Genomic DNA, 22,859 nt, shown 5'->3' with positions numbered 1-22,859 from the left:
GGCATCATTTGTCGAAAAACCGCGTCAACGAACTTTGAAATAGGTTTGCGTTAGTGACGCGTTCAATTTCTGTTTTTGATAGCGTCTAGGTTAGCAGAAACTGTTGTGCGCGAACTTTAAGAGGGCTTGTCCCGAACCAGCTTGTATTTGGGCGTTACGATCATAGGAGGGAAATGTATTTGCGAAAATGTGCTAACTGGGTGCTGATACGTTGCTTTGAAGCTCTGCACATTTAGCCTTCGACTTTATTACAAAGCGATTATGGCTAAAGATACGCGTGATATATCCCAGTCAGATGTCGATTTATTGACTCATCTGGATATCTATTTTTTTTTTATTTTGGCAGTGACAGTAAAACCTGTTGTTTTACTAGTAGTTAGAACGATGCCGTCGAAGAAAGCTGCACAGCCCACGACGGCAACTTATGACAAGGACAGCTTCTGGGCGAAACAGATTACGGAGTCGACTACATCGAATCGTCAGTCTACGCGAGTGCCATCGCCGAGAGCATCCACAACGCCAAGACTTCCATTACTGTCGGTATTTACGCGAGATGGGGCAGCGGAAAATCCTTCCTCCTGAAACACCTTGAAAGTAAGTTATGGCATTAATTAATTTCATTAACGCAATAATCCTTATGATACTTCATTATTGGTCTTACCCCGCCATCACCGACAGCACAAATCGCCATTGTTGCAGATGCACACTGAAAAACCGTGGGAATAACTCAATTCGTATTTGATGCTATACTGTGAACTATGTAACCTGCTCTACGTTACAAATGTCGACATCGCTCAGATGTCAGATGTCGCAGCATAGGAAAGCTAACAAACACCACCATTTAAGCACATTAATGTATAGAAACAGTTCCTATTCAAAGCTCCTGAAATCTTACATGAAATCTTGACAATGGTGGTGAATTTTAGTGATGTACTGTTATGAAGGATTCAAGCCAGAAATACAGTCGTGATCCACAAAATGGCATCTGACGGGCCGCAACTTGTGCACCACTGAAATATTTGAATATTGCCAAAGAAACTAAGCAGGAAGAATTACTTCAGTGCTATGCTACGCGTTCTAAAAATGATTTTACGAAATCGATGTGTTAATCAATGAAGTGATATGGCAATTAGTTCGTAGGATCCGCGGCCTGACATGTCCTATAGCCATGTTCGACAACGTTGGAAGTCGGTTTGGAGTATTGTCGTTGCAGTGGTAGTTAAAGTATCAATCACTCGGCACTATGCATCCCTCCAGCGTAAATGTCTAGTGGTGATGGTCGTAGCCTTGCATAAAAAACGTCAATTTCAATTGGTACACCAAATGTTGCTACAAAATAAGTTGATGCAGAAAAAAAATCCATCATTTACTAACTATATGAAGATCTAAATGCAACCTGTGAAATTACTACACTATACACACTTCGTGTTAGAACAGCGGCTCCCAAAGTGGGCGCCAGCGCCCCTTCCCCCGTCGGGGGCGTTCGCCAGCGTGAAGGGGGTGCTAGCCATGAAATTGGCGATTAGGGGCACTGGCTAGAAAATTGGGCGGTAGGGGGCGCTGAGAGCAAATGCGCGCGGTGAAGGTTTAGAAGGCAACTGATGGGTATAGTGTTGAAACGATTGATTAATAAAGCAGCTAGATTTGCAGTAAACTGCATAATAGTTGCAGTAAGAGCAATTTTGTGTCATCCGTCTATTTATTCAGCGGTACCGGAAAAGTCCAGTGTTACTCAGAGGTGGTCAGTAACGAAGTACTTCTACTTTTTCGAAGTACTCAAGTAGTTTTACTCTACTTCTGGTACTTACTCAAGTAGATCTGATTTTCGCTACTTCTACTTCTACTTCGTGATATTTTGTGATCTACTTACTTACTTTTCGCTATTTTCAGTTTGTCAAGTAGAAGTAGTTCAATCTGCAAATCAGGAAGATAGCCTGAGAAATATTGGGGCTGTTTTCACGGAGTATCAACATTTAATTTTCATAAAAGTTGAGTAAAGCCAAGAATTTTCGTCGCGCTTCGCGCGCAGTGGATACGGAGTTTCCAGTATGATTTAACGAAAGTATCGATGAATACAATTTAGCTAGCGGGTTGGCCTGGTTCCATTCACACCACATTGTCGCCATTCGTCCATATGAAATAATTCATATCAGTATAATTGGCTCATCATAACGTTTGAAATTGATGTTTCGCAATCTAGCATTTACTTGTCATACGTAATCTAGCATGTCCATGGCGTGTTCTAATCTGGAAAGTGGACACTGACTTTTTTTAGTTTTAGAGCTGTTTTAGCATACCACCTTTGAAACTTTCTGGACTAAAGGCATGAAATAAATGTTCCAATTTTAGAAGTAGTATTTATATTTCACTTTTAATTCCCAGTATCATGTACTTTGAGTTATAATTAATATCAGTGCTTTTGTCTGGATAACATACATGTTGAAGTATAAAAGTAAGTATAGTAATGCCTTTAATTTCCGGAAATAAAGCTACACAATATGGCATTTTTACCGTCCATCACACTTTTTATTAACGTTTACTAATCGCGCAAAGTGTTTACACCGCATCCTGTACAACTTTTCCGTATGGTTCTTCGACCAAACTACGGGCCTTATAATATGGGGGAGGGCGCTGTACCATGATATTTTCTGAAACGTGCTGTTCGAGAAAACAGAGGATTAGTATCGCATTTCCATATCAATACTGTCATGATGTGGATGAATGCTTATGCTATCGAAAATTGGATGCATGTTGGTATGCATCAATATGAATCAAGCACGTCCGTCACCTTTCGCATAGCTCCATTTGCACCTTTTTACAATCCATGTGAACGAATTAGAATCGTTTTCACAACTACTTACTTACTTGAGTACTTTTAAAGTCAGTCAATTCTACTTCTACTTCAAGTAGTTTTAGGTTGCTTATGGCAGAAGTACTTCTACTCGTACCTGAGTAGATTTCTTCGTCGCTACTGCTACTTCTACTTGAGTAGCTTTCTTGACTACTTTGACCACCTCTGGACTGTTACTTGACATGGTTATTCCTGGCCATCAATGGACTAATTTAGCAGTCGGCAGCATCCCGAAAAGCGTGGTTCATTGTATGCTGCTGTGAGAACTACGAAGTATTTAAGCAGTTATTGCTCATTGCAAGGTGTGATGGCTTTTAAAGAGAAATTGTCTTGCGTGATTTTGTCATTTGTTTCAAACGATCGTGGATTTTACACAGCGCTGTCGCCGTGGCCTCGGGCACGACGTTCTGGTTGCGAGAAACGACATCGCTCCTACTGGACCGGCGTATTTCACAAAATCTACGAGTAGAATATGTCCGATCTTAGTAAGGATGAAATCTCATTAAGGCGAACATGGCACAGTCCGTATTCGGTGACAAGTCCGTGATAATTCACCAGAATTTTGCGACACGTCAACTTATCCAATTCTCTAGCTCTCTATGAGCTACCAGTCCAGCTGATTATACTGTAGTTAGGGTTACCATACGTCCTCTTTTAAGAGGATTTGTCCTCTTTTTTTTTTTGACTTTTTTGAAAGTGTCCTCAGAGAACACCTAAATGTCTTCTTTTTTGAAAATTTAGGATGACTGAGATATAGGAAATCAGCGTTCGAGTAACGGTCTGGCGAATTTTTCGGGACCTGGGCCAGAAAAACGACCTTTTTTTTTAGTCAACCAACCACAAAATCGGGAACAATTTACCATTTTTTCCGGATTTTACTACAGTATTATAAGTCCGAAAATTTTGAAAAAGCGTCCTCTTTTCAGGTTCCCAAAATATGGTAACCCTAATTGTAGTGTAGAACAATTTCGAGTTCAACCCAAAGTTCAATATCTTCAATCAATCGTTCTAGATCAGGGGCGGGCAACTTCTCCAGTCGGCGGGCCGGATATAGGAAAAAGAAGCACTTGGCGGGCCGGAATACAGAATATATTCATTATTCATTATACCTTAATCGCGTATTTATCCACCTATACAAGGAATGCAGTTTATTTGATGTGAACTCAAGTTTAAAGCATAGAGTCAGAACAGTATTTATTGAATCTATTTACAACAGCTATTGAAGTCAATCAGAGATCTGTGGTCGTTTAATATTGTCGACTAGTTTTTTGAACTCTGGTTGCATGTCGCATGTGGAAACACTTAGTAAAGACTTATCGCGAACATCAGTTGTATTGGAACGCGGCCTTCCTCGTTAATGTTCGTGGCAGTTTTGGGATCAAGTCACTACCTTCGAGTCACAAGTCATTTTGAATCATTGCACAGTTTGACTCGAGTCAATTCTAGTCAAGTCATTTGATTTTCAAAGGTGATTCGGGTCAAGTCAAGTCACTCGATATTTGGAGGTGACTCTAGTCAAGTCAAGTCAAGTCAAGTCACGTGTCAAGTCACGAGTCAAGTCAAGTTGAAATTTCTAAGTACTAGACATGATTCAAAGTAATTACATTTTGCTAAGTGTTTTAAATACAGATGAAGTATCCATTTATTCGGAATTAACGAAAGGGTAAACAGATTGTTTGTTTGTTTTGAGATATGGTATTTGTCGACTACTACAGTCATTTAAACCGGGCCAATATTCTTCATATATATTCCTCAACTTGCCGACTCGCACGGCCCATTTCTCGGCTTTGTGTAAGACACCGCTTATACGCGGATTAAGTGGCGACGAGTAATGGAATGAAGAGTTGATTTTACTCGCAAAAGGCGTTGTATCGCACACGCATACGCAGAACTGCTCAACTACGCAAGTATAGAGGTGTAGCCTCAGTCTTCAAATATCAGCCAAAATAAAAGATAACATACAAAACCTCAGAATTTTTAAAAATTATATAGTTCAATAACCTACCCACCTACCTATCCACGATATACAATTACCAACGTATGAGCGATTTTCGTTTGATTTAAATTATATACAAGAGGTTTGGTTGAGGTGAGCAAGTTTACGACAACGTAAGCTCCGATCACTGCGTTGGCGATCAATTTATTTGTGATATAACAATGGAGGCTCGTCGAACTTATGCAAGATACAGCGATTTAGTCAACATGAATTACTTGATGACTTTAAATTGACTTGTAAATTTTGATTCGAGTCAAGAGTCAATCTGCATTTCTGAAGTGTCGAGTCAAGTCAAGTCATTTTTCCAAGGTGATTCGAGTCAAGTCAAGTCATACGAAAAAGGTGACTCGAGTCATGCCAACACAGGTTCATGGTAGAAAATGTATAAGTAGACCCGAACCGAGCAAGTAATTAAATGTCTATCTTTGTCAGGTTCGCAAAGTTGGATTCATTCTGTGGCGTATAAAATTTGTCAATACATTCACAATAAAATTTCAATTTCATAGTAAAAACTCTTGGCGGGCCAGACAAAATCCCTTCGCGAGCCGAATCCGTCCCGCGGGCCGTATGTTGCCTTCCCCTGATTCTAGATGCACAATTGAATAAAAAATAAACACTCTCACTGGAGTCGGGTTGGCTTTTTCGTCGTTGCCCTTCCCCGCTCATAGTTGATAGAACGTGTTCTCAGTGCCGTCACCAAGTTTCTGACCCACAGCGGAAACCGACACGACTAGCATGAAGTGAACACTAGAGATTTTTGACTGATATTGTTCCTATCAAAACTCAATCCAATATGACGAGAATGATGATAATGATACACCAGCTTCATCCGTCTCAATATTAGCAGTATTAAATGCAAAATGACTTTCATTTCATGATTAGGCGTAGTGAGGGGGGTGACGGTGACACTTTATTCATTCTCCAGGGTGCGGTAGCTCAAAAAAGTTTGGGACACACTGTGTTAGAACATGAGGCCAAAGGAGATAAATATCAGAGTATTGAGCGCGGAAAACCACTTAAGCAATGACATTCTCACGTTTGGGCATGGGGGAAGCGAGCGGTTCGAATCCCAGTTCGGACCGAATGCTATATGTGTCGGAAGTCTGTCTTGGCGCCTCATCGCTGACATCACTGCCGTCGCAGTGTTTCCAAAGCCCAGTGTGAAGATGAACCGAGCAAAGCTCAAGCTATGGGCCCATGAAAAATGGGAGGGACCTATGATGAAAGATGGACCGAAATTACTGAAATTACTGTCGTAGCACACGATAAGCGCCGCAGTCAAAACAAAACGTCTCATCGCATTATCAGTACTTTCCGAAATTGTTAACAATGCAAATTTAATTGGAAAGTAATTGCATAGAAAATCGCCAATCAGAATCACTCCCAATATGCCCTAAAGCCCACCAAGGGAACTAAGGGATCACTAATGCAATGGTATGATACATGCCGCATGACGCACATGATTTAAAATAGGGGTGCATTATTTTCTCTGCAAGGACGAGAATATGAGTGCCGAGCTTTTTGATGACCCGACACATCACTTTCGAATGTTTGTGCCAATCAGCGATCTTTGTGGAACCACACCTTGTCCAGCCGCGTACGCTGCGTAAAACGTCATGTGTTCATATTTCCCGGTCCAGAAAGGGACAAACGCGAAATACCTGTCTTGCGCTTCGTTGCGTACGTCGCCAGACTAAAGCATAAAAACGGTCTTCGACGGTGATAGACGGTAAGCCTACTTAGAGTATACCGTTCTTTCAAAATTGCGATTACAGTTAGATTCATTTCTGAAAATTATACGCGTTAAAAAATGGGGTGCGTCAGTTAGGCCCCGCTCTTTCTTTCCTTCCCTCTATACCAGGGCTTTGGAGCAGCCGTAAATTTAAACTGCTCCAGCTCCGGCTCCGGAGCTTTCTTCGATCATACATTAGCTCCGGCTCCAGCTCCGGAGCCGCATCATTACCACTGCTCCGGCTCCAGCTCCGGCTCCGGCTCTGAAATTATCGAATGGGCCTGTCTATATCAGGGGTGGCCAACCCGCGGGCCAAATGTGGCCCGCGAGAGGGTTTTGCGTGGCCCGCGAGGTAATTTCCTATTATATTATCGAAAATGAATTGCTCAGATTGTGAACTTGCAATGCCAACCAGAAATTACAAGTCTGGCTGCGACACTTGGGATGTTGATGACTAAAATATCAGTTCCGACGCATTGGCAGATCCAGGGTCCTATCACATTTTCAGTAAATCGTCGTACATTACAATACACTAAAATAGTAGTGAAATTTTTCTTCACGCTTCGCGTGTTTAATTATCACACGATTTCTTGCTTGGTAACCTACCCCCTACTGAAAATGAAGAAAAAAACGCCTAATTTACCCGATTGAGTCTAACTGTATTCGCAATTACGGGAGAAAGTCTTTTCGCGTTTTCGCTCACATAAAGATTGTCGACGGTGAAATGTAGGCACAAAATGATTGTCGCATATTATCGGAGACCTTCGATATCGATGTGGCCAGACGCCGAATAGTCGTGTCCTTGCAAACTGAGCCTAACGGGCGGTATACAGTAGACCCGCAATATACTCAAGTATTAATATTATTGACCTAGTTTATTTATAATCTTTAAAAATTTTACCCGCTTGGCGCGGCTAGTGGACCGCGCACTCGTTCGTCAATTGCATGTGCTCCTTTAGCCGAAAAGGTTGGCCATTCCTGGTCTATATAGATTACCAATCTACCCATAGGTTAGTCATCTATAGTAATCTAGAGCAGTGGTTCTCAACCTTTTTCACGTCGCGGACCGGTAAAATTTCAAAAAATGTTTGGCGGACCGGTGGACTTTCACAAATTGAAATGAAGCCAAAATGTAAAGTATGCAACGGTTTATTGCTATTATATGGTGCTAGAAAGTGGGATTTAGAGGGGTTTGATCGTAATTAATTATCTTCATGATGGCATCCATACGATTTCATGATAGTGAGGCTGCTGAGTCGAGGTAAAATTGCCTTGGTCCAGGTGAACGTGCCACTGCCGAGAGCCGTTTATAGTTTTTCGCGCCGAAGGCCGTGGGTTTAACCGACCTCACCTACTCGAATAATATTCTTCTCTTCGACAATATCGAGAGAACAAGCGTTTCGGAGTCGAACCAAGCACCTTGTCGTGCTACCTTGCTCATTGCCCACTACCACCAGGCGCAGGCTACTCAGACAACTATACGAATACAATGCGCCGCACGAAAACACCTTAAGCCGTTATACCTGCTATCCGAAAATCCAGGCCGAAAAGCACTTCGTCTGCTCACTACCAAAAACGTTGGTCTTGGCCTCCACACGACGATAAGCCAAATCTCCGGGGGCTTCGACCCCATACCCCACAGTTGAGTGGATGTTTTCACCTGTACTTGTCAGCACATTTGTAACTGCTCCTATAACTTAGGGCAGTTATTGAAACAGCTTTTTGAATTGACCTGAAATTCCACGACCGATCCAGACATATGACGCTTCGGAGATGGAGGTAGAAATTATATGTATTGTGATAATCGATGTAACGAAGATATGTGCAAATACAGCAAATGGGTCGTGAAATTAGGTTTTAAAATAGTGGTCGCCTGCGGTTAGAGTTAGATAGAGACAAGCCTGCACGATAAACACACAAGTTAGTAACTACATAGCGAACACATATAACGCAGCGTAACCAACTGGGGTATGTTCGGACTATGTTGACCCTCGGATATCATGACTGGGGTATGTTTGTTTGTTTGTTTGTTTGTTTGTGGCATTCACGATGTTTGTCGACTACTATGGTCATTTGCACCAGCAGGCTGACATTGGTCATTATTTTCCGTAACTGCCGACTTATAGCACGGCCCACCTCTAGGCTTTTTGTAAGACACCGCTTATCGGATGAGGTGGCAAGGAGGAGCCTATATAGATAAACCTCCAACACTTAGGTATCGGAATTCCGCAGTCGACTTCGGTCGGACTCGAACCCGAACCCATTGGTGTTGCAGCCGCGGATTACACCACTGCGCTATCTCGCCACGACTGGGCTGTGTCTGGGTTACGTTCGTACTGCGTTGCTACTCGGACACCATGTCTGCCGTATGTGTGGGGTATGCTCGGACTGTGCTGACACTCGGACATCATGTATGGGGTGTCCTCGGACTGCACTGACAGTCGGACATATTGTCTGGCGTACGTTCGGACGGTGTTTCTACTGCCGATCAACTCTTATAACCACCTCGCGAGGTGGATCCAATTTTACTGATCTAATGTCACAGATAATGGGCTCTGATCATCATCTATGCCTTGAAACGCTGATGATCCGTATTATATGGTCTGCGGTCAAGAAACGATCGCGACTGATGCAGCCGTCCCTAAGTTACGCAAAGCGCAAAAAGTATTTAAAAAATTTTGGAAAAAGTTTCAAAAAAAAAAAGATATGATTTATGTTCATTTGCAAAATAATTTTGGGCCCCTTTCAAAATAATTTTGGCCCCCTTTCAAACACGGCTCCTCCCCGATTGGTCTGGTTTGTGGTGCCCCAGATACGGTCCTGCACAAACGAATGAATCGAAAGCGAATGATCACGCGAACTGCGCTGTATAGGTATCAAACAGATCGAACTTGTTTCTAGCCCTAAAGTTACCTCACGAAGTTCTGAATCAGTTTAAATAACTTAAATGTTTAATTTATTTTATCAATGGAAAAGCCTTCAAAATTGCATCTTGAAGTTAAGGTAAAAATTTGTAATTTACCCGGCGGACCGGTAGGAATGTCTTCGCGGACCGGTACCGGTCCGCGGACCGGCGGTTGAGAACCACTGATCTAGAGTCTGTCATCCGTCAGTAACATCCGATGTAGCAACGAAGACATAGGTGCCGCCGTGCCGGCTTGTGACGGCATAATACAATACTTTTCAATTGTCGATAACATCATAGTTGCACTAGAACGCACTTCACTCTATGCCATTGCTGTGCACAGCATTAAAATTCAGGCCTACTGTTCAATTATGATAAATCAGCAGATGTGGTTGTTGCATATATAATAGCATCCTATATGAAATGCGTCGGCGCCGGAGCTACTCCTCAAACAACGGGCTCCAGCTCCGGCTCCGGCTGAATTTTATGTAGAGCTCCGGCTTCGGCTCCAGCTCCGGTGAAAATGAACGGCTCCGGGGCTCCGGGCTCCGGCTCCGGCTCCAAAGCCCTGCTCTATACTGTCCGAATAATACCCACGCCTGTCGGAGCTTTCCAGAGAAACCAATGTTGGAAAAATTTTAATATAACATCAAACAGATTTGTATAATACAAGGTTTATTGCCACATTTTCATGATCAAGCCGTATCATCGTAACCCGCTTTCTCAGTATTTTCCAACCCGTACCTCAAGAACCCCCGCCTTAAAGTATGAGCGGCAATGGTACAATTTCCATTCGACACGGCACCAGGGCGAACAGTTAATATGTATGTATTATTTGCTGAATTTTTTCAAAATATTTCTTTGCGTTCATGCGATTTTCGCGGGGATTGGTTTACACATCCAAAGTCACGATATTGGGTGGTATAACCAATAAGATAAGCAAGACACGCGGAAATTATTGCTTGATCATGTAAATGTGCCGACCTTTGTATTACACGAATTATTTTCACTTCATGACAAGATTTGTCCAGCTGGTTTCTGTAGAAATCGCCGTCGAAGACCATTGGGATGCTTAAGTGTGGAGGTGTGCAACTAATGGGTGTTGGCCTATGAGAGCGTGGACTGTGATGTTTTGAGTTACTGGAAAAGAGACACTAGTTTAGCTCATCTCAAGGCTGCTGCTCGAGAAGTCGTAGGCATAACTGCAACATCAGCTCGACCGGAAAGAGTTTTCAACCATGCATAGGAAAACTGTATAGTGCAGTGGTAGTCAACTCAAAACGGGTCCGGGGTCACTTTTCAAGTTTCGTAGAGGACACGAGTCGCAAGAATGCGGTATCGACACAAAATACGCCACACAGTATAGCAACCACGTTTTTAAAACTTCACGTTAGTAGAACGCCGCGCTCACTAACATGGACGATGGTCATAGTTCCCACAAAAGAAGTATTATTTTATTAAAGTAACAGATAGAACAAGAAATATCATGATCATAAACTTCCTTTTATTTTGAACTATGAGCTGTGTACGATACCCGACAACGCTTCCAAGCGGCTAATGAATCTATATTTGGGCCAGCCAGATATATGGGCTAGCTTAAAGACTATCTCACCCTGAAGATTGAAATTGTGGGTACTGGGGACGCCCTACGCTATTTTTACTAAGCGTCGTGGTCTTAGCCATGGCAATTCAAGGCAGTATACTTCTTCACATCAGCTAACTGTCCATCGATGGAATTTTGTTGCCATCGCCGAAGCCGTTTCTGCTAGTTAAGAATATAGTGTTGTTAGGCACAGGCGAAACAACAACAACATTTGAAAATGAAATCAATTTCAGCATCCCAAAATACTTTATGTCTCGTTCTTCCAAAATTTCAAATCATGTCGCCGGCCGCGACTCGTGACCCCTGCTATAGTGCAATACGAGCCAAGCTTGGTGTGCAGAGGTTAACCATTCTATTGGTAATGGGAATTCACTTTGATTTGATAGGAACTGATTTTTACTGTATTTATTTTTCATTCACAATTTCATTAAATTTCCAAGTTTATGCGATTTCAGTAATTCTAATTCTAATCTCATTTGAAAAAAAATGTGTAGCCGTAATTATAATTCAAATCTAATTGGAAAATGCTCTCATTACACTGGTCAACAAAATGATTTATTTTTGACAGATGGGAGCCGTTTCTGAGCTTTTCAAGTTTGCTGATTACAAATACCACACTATATAGCTTTGATAGATTGTCTCTTCTTCGGAAGATATTTATACCCTAAAAATTACTGTATTTACCCTTGAATATTTCACTTGAAAGGAAGAAAATGGTAGATTTTTCCAATTTCATACTGCGGATAAATACTTAATTGACTCAGAAGTACCCTCATGTCTTACTCAATCGTTCTATCAATGAAAACATGACTTGGTGTGAAATTTTTGTTGTCAAGAAAGCAGTTTATCCAGCCTAAAAATTGTAATTTTGCACGACGGAAATACACATTCTCCTATATCATTTGGTCATTCTACTAAGAGGAGTATAAAGCTATGAAATTTGTTCTTGAAAAGCTTAACTACAATATTCATATGCGTCTCATTTCTTTTGACTTGTAAATGGATAATTTTCTGCTAAGTCAACAAAGTGCATGGGTATACCTATAGTATCCCTATCAAACGAGAAGCTTAAATCTGGTATCTTTGAGTGATTTCAGATCCGAATACAGATGAAAGATTTCAATTTCATATTAGGAAGGAGCACATTGCATGGAATTTATCTTGAGATGTAGTAAACAAAACTTTTTAAATGATCACAAAGCACCCAACTACAAACTTTTGGTCCGAAAATTCGCATCAGCGTATGGAAAACGTGGAACAAACACGAGCATGAAAGTTCACTTCCTGTTCAGTCATCTTGATATATTTCCTGACGATCTTGTTGATTAGCAAGACATAAAGACATCAAAACAACAATAGAAAGATATTAGAGCAGATGAGATGAACGTATTATGGCATACCATTTCTGGAACTTTTCGAGAAAAAATTAGTAATTTATTAATTATTAATATTATAATACAACTTCTACGGTCATTGCTGTTAGCTTTGCCTGTAATCACGAATTATACCGAACTTAACACATTACATATCACACGTAGATAATTATCAGCGAACTGTGCTGACTCAACCAATCAATTGATAATTTTACACAATTGATGATGAGAATGCATGGTAGTCTGAGGCAGTAGGCCTAATGCATGCAGATATGTGAGGAGTTCGGTATCCTTCGGACTGAGGCAAAAGGCGCTTAAAATACTGCTCCTTCTGCATATGACGATTAAAATAGCGGGAATTAGAAACAATGTAATGCTAACTTCAACAAGCGGGTTCAACAATGTAGGCTTGTCGTGTTTGAAATTAGAATTATGTCGTCACATCAAGCCAGAGGTCCGTGTTCAGTGTTCACGGTCGCTTTTACAGCGAACCCTTTGTAAAAATTCGTGTTAACACGACCCAGGGGTTCGCACCATGCCTTTTACACAATTTAGATAAGTACAGTACCCATATGAATGCATTTTGTGTTACGTTCTTGATCTTGTTTGAACAATAACTCATACGACGAGGTTGTAATATGAAATGAGTATATTATCAGCAGAAAAACTTAAAGACACGCAACACGATCCAGAGTGCAGTTAAACGAAAAGTCCACAGAGAACAGAACACAAACGGTATAAATACAAGCACGACACACGAGGAAATAATGATTGGCGGTAACAACATTGAACGGAAATGCACGAACATACATTCTGGATTTGGTGTCCGTTTCAAAATGGCTGCACAATATGCAGTTTCAAATCTTTTCCAGACCTTCTCCATCGCCTCCAAAATCAAGACAAGCTAGAAAAAGAACAGATACCGAGCAAAGGTTATGGGTGCCACAAGTCCGGTTGGCTCTTGTGTTGGACACTCGCTTTGCTGCTAACTATCCTGATCTTCGCTGTCACGGTGACAATGGTGGTATATCCGGATATTTTCCTCCCGCCATTTAACGCGCCAAACGATTCAGTCACGACAACCGCCTCAGCCCCTACAGAAGAAGACCCTCGCACAGAGTTGTTGCGCATCGTGACAATTGTAGGATGTGTTCTTTTCCCAATCGAACTGCTGATCATTTTCGGCCTCGCTTGGAAAGGGGTATTTCCTTCGATGAAAATTTTGCGCGGCAAACTGCGTATCGTGGTGTACGCGTTCTTCACGAAGATGCCGATCCAAAAAAGCGACATGAACAACGTCGGGGATCCTGGTGTGAGCGCACCGGAGATATTAAGGGATGCACCACCTGGAGATGAAGTTCTAACGATGGCTGCGACTACAGATGTCCGCTTTCCCAGGCGATATATCTTCGTTAGTTTCAAGGCTTGGGAATACGCTGGGAGCGATACGCTGTGGGCAGCCATCGCCACGAACATCTCGGACCAAATCGAAGTGGAATTCGGTGTCGTGACGTCGAGATTGTTCAGAGCTCTCTCGGTGAGTGTTGAACGATTGTATTTGTGTTAATCAAGGTATGTTATCATTTGTATAATCTTGCGGACCTTTGAGGTGTATTAGTGGCAGGTTTGTGACATACTAACAAGGTTGCGAGTCACAAGTTCATTTGAATTTTACAGTTTTGACTCCAGCCAAGTCGAGTCATTTTCACGTCACCACCGAGTGGAGTCCTAGTTGAAGTCAGTAAGCAACGGGTCGAGTCCGAGCTTAGGTCATAGTATTTATACCATTCAGTATCGAGCTCAATTCAGGATCGACTCACTTCTGTAAAACTATTGGATGATGTTGATTCCATAATATACTTAATTGTACTCGCTATTAACTTGTTTTTTTAAACAGATAAAATACAGTTTCTGGGTATATTTTCCAAATATCGGTTCTAATATACTTGAATATGTCATATAGAATGTGACGAGTCGTATGACTTGGTCGAGTCACGCAAAATGAGGCGGGTACCAGTCGAGTCAATGAAACATTGCGACTCGAGTCGAATCATGACTCGAGTCTTTACAACCCTGTTTGGTGGTTAGAGGTCATCGAGTCAGCACCCCTATATTTCCTCTCCGCGTTCTCCTAACTACCGAACATTTCTATAATGGCCATAAATTTCGACCTGGTCTAGTTTTTTACCTAAAAAGTTACAAAATAACCAATGAAATTAAAGTTGCATTTAAATCAAATGGTTTTTCAAAACACTTTTTAAACAGTGTTTTAAACGAAGGCCTTTAAAAAAAATTATGCCCTAATCGTGAAAATACTTTCCAAAAACATGTTGCATGAGCCTACGGACAATTACCACCCGATATAGCCGACGTATAGCCTACGATATGGGATGGTTGGAATCCTCAAAATGGTTGGTTCAACAGCAATAGTACGTAGATATGTCGTCAAGGGAGCTATATATACCCGATATTTTCAAATGTCAATGTCAATTCGCTGTGACGTCACAATTCAATATTCGTGACGTAATGGCTTAAAAAAACATGTTTTTAACGAGAGCCTTGTTTTAAACATGTTTCTTTTCAATTTATTTCTGTTGAAAATGCAACCCCAAATGAAATAGTACAGCAACACAGAATTTATTCACCAAATCATTTTTACCACTCGAAGAATTTTTAACACAAAATTAGGACGAAAGTCAAAATAAAGGCAGAAGTTAAAAATGAAAACATAGTTTACAGTTTCAGCTGCAACATTTATAGCCTTCCGTGGACCACTTCGAGCTGGTTCGCGAACCCACCAGTGTCCAATGGACAACATGTTATAGAAGTTAAGAACGCTGTTCTAGCATAACCTGGTTTCTATCTACTCTGTATACAATGGCTGCCTTCCTCCATTTGCAGGTCGAAGAGGTTCCCCAAAAATATCTCAGCGGTTCCGACCGTACGCTGTACGTCCGATTAAATTCGAAAAAGACCCCACGACTTCAGATCAAGAACGCCATGAAACGCTACGGCGTCGTGGAGTCTATCCGTCGACTTGACGACTTCCCAGAGTGGCATGAAATCACTTTCGGCACGAGCGCAGATTTGAGAAACGCCAAGGATACGCTGGCGATGGAAGGAGTGTCCACGATGACCACGCCACCGACGGCTTCGAAATGTCGCGCGTCGGATGATAGTGCTCGATTGGTACACGACCATACGGCGGCTTCTGATGACGAAGAGCGGGAAAGCGTTATCGAAATGCGATCCCTTCCCGGGCGTGAAAGCGTGAGCAGAATCTTCTGCTGCTGCCGAAGGTTTTGTACTCACTTCGTCCGTCACCCAGTCACGTACTGCAATCTACCGCGCCTGTACTGGTTGATTATCCTGGTGCTCGCAATCATAGTCACACCGCTCACTTGTTACGGTATCGCCGCCTCAGTGAGTATTGCCTTATTCGGGTTGCTTTCCCGTTATTTCAATTTGTTCACGCCCACAGGGCTGGAGAACTCCCACCCCACTTGTTCAATTCCTCATCTGGCTCCCAGGATCCGGCTCTGTTGCCGTGTTCATCAGCAAATTCGCCTGGTCGCTCTTCAACTCGCAAACAAAACGAATCCGGCGAGCGCTCCAGGGTACGCGGAATGACATGGCGTCGCAGCTTGGCTTCATGTCGCTCGTGAAGCGCGAGGTTTGTTTCTTCAAACTGAAATCCTGCTCCGATTCGACTCCTGCCATTTCAGAAAATTTATGAATGTGGTTCCCAACGAGGCTATAACCAAATAGAGTCCGGTCAACGTCCAGTCCTTATCGGGATAAATCCCTCACAATACCCGCCACTATTGCCGTCCTGTCTGAAACGCACAAACCCGGCTTCGATGCAACTACGGCAGTGGTTCTTAAAGTATGGGTCGCGATTCAAACATGGGTTGCGAAGGGTATAATTTTGGGTCGCGACGGTACCAGAACGGTCCTTTAATATGTATGTGATATTATTTGAGGTCATTGCAACAACAAAAATATCTTCGCATTTCGCGCGATTTACTGTAGTTGGTTTGAGCATATCGGAGGTCACTGAGATTGGTACCATGGCCAATAAGCGAGACACGTGGAGAAGTCGCCACCAGAACATGACTTGATCATGAAGATGTGCCGACCTTTGTATTAAACAAATTGCTTTGAATTCATGATAAGATTTTTTCAACATTGGTTTCTCTGGAAAACACCGGTGGAGACCTGGGACGCTCTAGTGTAGAGTTGTACAACGAGCGGTTGCCGGTTTATGAGGTTAAAACCCGCCCACGCTTGGATACATGAATATATGACGTTGGGCCAACATACGGCTGGGCAAAGTGCGGTGCCAAAAAGTTCGGTGGCGATAATTGACCGTCGCTGGGTGGCCAAACCCTTTGTTATTGATATAATTGGTCGGCACCAAAATGCATTCATCACCAAAATGCAAATCACCAAAATGCATTCATTTTGCATTTTGGTGTGTGATCATTTTTCATTTTGGTGTGTGTTGCTTGGGTCGCGAGATACCACTAAAGGCCTCTGCACACTGAGCTCGCGACCCGAAAAAACAAGAGAATCGCGCCTTTCTGCGACTGGACCATGCAGACCGGAGTCGCCGGCAACTCGCAACATGCCGTCTACGACAGGGTTGCGCAACTCCGCGACAAAGTTGAAAATTTTCAACTTTGTCGCGAGTTGCGAGCGACTGGTCAGCAGTTACTGATCGTTAGCTCTATGTCACCGCAATAGTTTGTCCGGGTATTGCGTGTTTTGGCATCTATAATTGTTTCCTCATTGAATTTAGACTAATTTGAGGCCATTTAAAAACTTGAAGCTTAACTGCAAGAGCGCATTCTACTGTAAGCAGTACCGGTACTTGGTAATTACCAAAGGCCAACCAGCTCAGGAATTACCGATACCGCGAAACTTTCAGTCATTGTATGTCTACAGGTGGATTTATTAGATATATACCTTGTCTGATTCATTTTAACCTGTACAGTGTCCTGTCAGTACCTGTCATACTAGACAACCAATTTGGCTTCCGACAAAATCTTGACACAAATCAAGCAATTCTTGCCCTTACTTCCAAAATTTATCAGAGACACAACTCTGGTATGATTTCATGTGTTGTTTTTCTTGATATAAAAAAAGCTTTCGACACTGTCAATCATTCAATACTTATAAGTAAACTCTCGTGTTATGGAATCAGAGGTGTAGCCTCGGATTTGATTACAAGCTATCTTACCAATCGATGTCAATATGTTTACAGTAAGGATCACCTACCTTCTGAAAAGGGTGACATATTGTGTGGTGTACCACAGGGCTCCGTTTTAGGACCCCTATTATTCAGTCTTTATATCAATGATGTTGCTGCATGTATCTCAGAGACCTCGGTCCTATTTGCTGATGATACTTGTGTACTTATATCTGCTACAGACTTGACCTCTCTACAAACCAAAGCTAATTCCGAGATTTGTAAGATGACTGCTTGGATGAAAACCAACCGACTAACCATTAATCCAATTAAGACTCAGGTACTGGTCTTCAATTGTAAAGCTACCTCAACTTTTTCACTAAGGGTATCTGATGTCATTATTGCACCCTCAACCCATACAAGATATCTGGGAATTATCATTGACTCCAATCTTAAATGGAAGACCCACATTTTCAATCTATGTAAAAAGCTATCTGCTACGGCCGGAATTCTAGCGAGACTGAGACATTCTCTCCCTAGACAGACCTTGAGAACCATATATTTCTCATTATTTCACCCTCATCTGCTTTATGGATTATGTGTATGGGGGAAGGCCAATCAGACGGATTTAAACAGAATCTGTGTCATCCAAAATCGAGCCATAAGAAATATATGTGGCATAGATTCTAGGTCATCTGCTACTCCTGGTTATTTAGCTCTCAGGATACTTAAGCTACCCGATTTGTATAATTATGAAATCGCCAACCTGATGCATAAATTCACAAACGGTAATATCTCCCCTTACTTTAATAGCTTGTTTGAGCAATCTTCCACTGTGCATGGGTATTCTACTAGATCATCGGAATCTGGTCATCTTTATGTTCACCGTATGAACTCCAGACTGACCCAACAGTCCATTGAATATATGGGCCCAAATATTTGGAATGACGTGCCCGACAGTATCAAAGAGCTACCTCAGCATGAATTCAAAACCCAATACCAGGATTACCTTTTTTCAAATTATTATCAGAAATGAGAGTATCTACTATCTAGTACCCGTTGATTTATAAATTATACATGTATTTATTGACTTCATATTGCTTTACCTAGTATGTTGCCATGGCTACTGTCTTTGTTATATATTTGTGTTTATTATTGTCTTCTATTTGTGATTATTATTTTCTTTCTTGTTGCAGACTGTCCACTGTTATATTTATTGGGATGAGTGCACTTGAATATTTCACTGCCATGGAGGTGACGAGTAACAAGGCCTTTATATGCCATATCGTCACCTCCAGTCAACTTTTTATGTTTGACGAAGCAATAAATGTCTGTCTGTCTGTCTGTCTGTGTACATTGGTTGGTAACTGGGTTGAGCAGGTACATATAATCGTGGTATGTCATGGGTTCACTGATGTATATTTCAGATACCGGTACATCTCAGTACACGACGTCTGAAAATCTTTTTGTTGACTAGGTATAGCAGCAGTGTAACTCTTGATGTTAGATTTCGTCTACTCTCCTCTTTATCAGACTTCGGTACGAATTGTAGTGGCTAATATTATAAGTCAGAAATGGAATATGCATCATTATGGAGAATGAATCAACCAGGCCTACGGATCAGTTTTCATGCTTGACACCTGAGGGCGAATCGAAGATTGAAAAGGAAAGAATCCCGGAGTTATATTTGAATATTGTTAAGACTTATTGTTAAGATTCATCCACAATAAAATTATAATGCATTTGAATGTTGTTCTCTATCATATCAAGAAATTAATGTATGAGTGCTTGACAGTTGATGCAGTCACTGAGGCAGTGGAATACAGAGAGGCTTGGTGTCTGTAGCATAGGCTACAGCTAGAACTCCAGAAATTTGGATCGGCAACCGAAAATAGCGCCTTTAACTGGGTCACCCAGATTATGCGTTTTCAGCATTGAAATATGATATTGGTTCGTTAATGGTGAGGTGTGTGCATATAAGACGTCATCTTATTCATTGACAAACCCATATATACCCATCGAAATATTCATTTTGCGATCTATCGGGAGCTGTGCAATGTGTATCCATTGCGAGACTTCGGACAGAACGTGCAAGAGCTGTAGTTGCCGCTTGTGGGCACTGCCGGGACCAGTGTGCATTGCTTCGCGACTTACGACTCGCAACTCGCAACGCGCAACTCGCGATGTTGCGTCGCGAGGTCAGTGTGCAGAGGCCTTAAAAGTCAGATTTGGGTCGCGGTCTAAAAAGTATAAGAACCACTGAGCTACGGTATAATAAATTTGAAGAACTGCGCCCAATATGCACGTCACCGGCGTCTTAATCATGCAATCTGACGCTAGTACTATATGGCGGTTGACGAAATTGTACGAGCCGGTGCCATACCGACGCGGCTCAAAATTAATAATTTCAGCCAATATCCAAACCGACACCGGCTCGACTACCCACGACAGTTTGTATCCCGTCCCCGACCCCATTTCTAAGTTAACAACCTGTGTTGCAGGTCGAGGTGATGACGAAACTTATTCGTTGCGCCCGCTTTGTTCTGCGGATGGATTATCGCGTCATAATCTCCATCGATGACTTGGACCAGGTGAAGATTGACGAGGTCCACGCGGTGTTGGAGGCGATAAGCATACTTCTTAGCGAAAAGTCATCCCCTTTCATCTGTATGCTCGCGGCGGACCCGCAGATCGTCGGAAATTGCGTCGTAGCGAAACTTGGATATGTACTGGAGAGCTCCCCCGTGTCTGGCCGGGAATACTTGAGGAAGATCATAAGCATGCCCGTCTGTCTACCAGAGGTTCGTCCGTCTGATCGTTGGCGCTACTTTGCGGTGCGAGTCTCACCCTTCCATTGTAGTTGAACGAGGAGATGAAGAAAAGATTCATCGCGGGGCTCATGGACCAATCGGACGCTACGGCCACGTACGCCCGACAACACGCGAGACATGACGGCAGCGCTGGCGCGACGTCAGATGCCGAGGGCGATATCGGCCGCAAAAGATTCTTGCTCGCGTGCAGGTAGTTATTTGCCTCCATCTCAAACACACATTAATTTAATAATAGATCACTGGTTATCGACCACATGTTCCTATAAAATATCATTCTGGTTCAGCAAAGATTTTATATTTATGTTCTTTCAGTCACAAAATGCTAAAAATTGGACGTCTGTCCTTCCAACAATTATTAGAGAACTGAAGCATACAATATAGAATTGATGTCAAAATTTGCAGCACATATGTTTCCATATAGTCCTAATATGGGGTGCATGTGAATTCGGCTCTTTTACTGTTGATGCAAGCGTTGTACCAAAAAATGTAGGATAAAGTTCGTTGAAGAACAGATATCTATGAAAGATAAGAATAATTTTTAATCAAATTTCGATAAATTTGGCCGTTCAATTGAGCGACATTCGACAGAGTAAGAATGAGGCGAAACGCAATGTCGCGGTATACTTTCAAGAGAAACAGATTGTTCAAGATCATTTTACTGTTATTTTTATTTCGCCCTGCACGGTGCTGCGCATCCATCCATGGTCGCAACCATCCATGGTCGCAACCTAATTTATGTTCATGAAATATTCCACGACACAGGGTCTGGGTTGAAAAAGACGAGTAATATAAAACAAAAGAAAAATACTCAAATATATTGAAGATTCTAATACTTCGAATTGCATAAATCTGTCGTCGTTACATTTTAGGTTGATTATCATTTTGGCGTTTCGCCGATCCGTAATATTCGTTCTGAAATTTTACCGTTCCCGCAATCCAAAGAGGTTAAGAAACACTGCTGCCATAATGGCGCTGTTTTAAGGAAATATTTTTACGAGGACGAAAATCTTCGACGACATATTCATGGTAACGCCCGGGACATGAAGAGGATCTTCAACATCATTTCGTTGACTTCGTGCCTCATCAACTGCGTCGTTGAAAAGGTTGGTGGTCGGACGCGAACACTCCTGCGGTTACGTAACCACTGTTTCATTTAGCAAAATCAGCTGAAATTCGTGCGGTCAAACGCTAAAGGAATGGGTACACTCAAAGAAAGTCCAGCCGTCGAAGGATTCCCGAAAATCGGTTCGTCATCTTTAGTTCGGAAACAATCCGCTACTTGATTGTTCCTTGTAAATAGTTCGCAGAGAGAGACTAGCGAAGATTCTTGTTCAATGGATCGTGCTCGCCGAGGAGTGGCCGTTTCGTACCAGTTTCATCTTTCACGTGGTTCAGCAAGAAGTCGCGGGCTTGGACGTAACCAGTATTCCCGACGAGCACACCATTTGGGAGATCTATCGGTTGTTTTGTGACATGTCCCTGTTTATGTGACTCCTGAAACTTCTTTTGTTCAGACACCGAGTCGCAGATCGCTTGCGCGAATCGACAGCAGATGTGGACAAGAAGCTTTTCCCAAAGCTCAAGTTACTAGATGGGGACAAGGAACATTTCAAATCCTTCCTTCAGATGCTAGGAGATGGAGGTTTCAAAAAGCCAGATATCCTTTATCTGCTCGGGCTCACCATCAACTTGGACCACGGCATCCGCAGGAAAATAGCCTTGGAAATACCTGATTCCTCGATCTCTCCGTCGGAAGATTCAACCGCAGACGTGGCAGGCGACGACGCCACCACGCCGACGGAATAGAGAGACGAAAATCAGGATATCATTACAGTCGTCGAGAATGAATCTCTCGTTTATGATGCCGAAGCGTAATGACGTAATGACAACACAATTCTAATAGTATTATGAATGCTCTAAATGGCGCATATTGGCGAATAAAGCTGTTGCGGGGACAGTAACTTTTGATTTTGCATGTACGGTACTGATATGTAGAGAGAAGAGATTATTTATTCAACGAATATATTTACCACTCAGAGGCTATCACTTGAAATGAACTATCACAACACATCCGTGAATTGTCGCTACCGCTTATCATCATATTAACACTATTATCCAACTCATAGCCGAATATTGCTTCCAACTTTGTATTTTTGCTACTAATATTTGATTATTTGATGGAATTTTTTACAACCCAAGACAGTGTACTTGTTAGATGCTGGGGTGCCCAAAGTAGTTTACTCCTAACTTATATTTGATCCTCCATATGCGATCCATGGTCATGTTATGTGTCTGCGATCGTGTCCTGTAACATCATTGTTGCGCTCTGCTTCTCGTGAGTTTCGGTTGGATGAAAATAAACACTATATTCCACCCA

General features: G+C 42.2%; 2 protein-coding genes across 2 annotated transcripts in view; one reads left to right on the top strand and one right to left on the bottom strand.

Moving 5' to 3' along the window:
- The window catches only part of LOC145439855 (uncharacterized), a 366,083-nt gene that overhangs the window by 198,365 nt on the left and 144,859 nt on the right, over positions 1 to 22,859 (bottom strand). The window lies entirely within an intron of this gene.
- LOC145439951 (uncharacterized) lies at positions 429 to 22,859 on the top strand (the record flags this gene model as incomplete). Its single annotated transcript, XM_080317619.1, has 10 exons — positions 429 to 594; positions 13,333 to 13,997; positions 15,362 to 15,883; positions 15,942 to 16,133; positions 20,153 to 20,452; positions 20,512 to 20,672; positions 21,465 to 21,585; positions 21,640 to 21,727; positions 21,783 to 21,942; positions 21,997 to 22,859. Coding segments are annotated over 10 exons (2,667 nt in total), but the record flags the coding sequence as incomplete, so codon positions are not given.

This window comes from Botryllus schlosseri, chromosome 5 (assembly GCF_051294905.1).
Source record: "Botryllus schlosseri isolate E-star chromosome 5, Bs_hap1, whole genome shotgun sequence".
In the NCBI taxonomy this organism is placed as follows: domain Eukaryota; kingdom Metazoa; phylum Chordata; class Ascidiacea; order Stolidobranchia; family Styelidae; genus Botryllus; species Botryllus schlosseri.
This window is presented reverse-complemented; position numbering and strand designations above follow the sequence as displayed.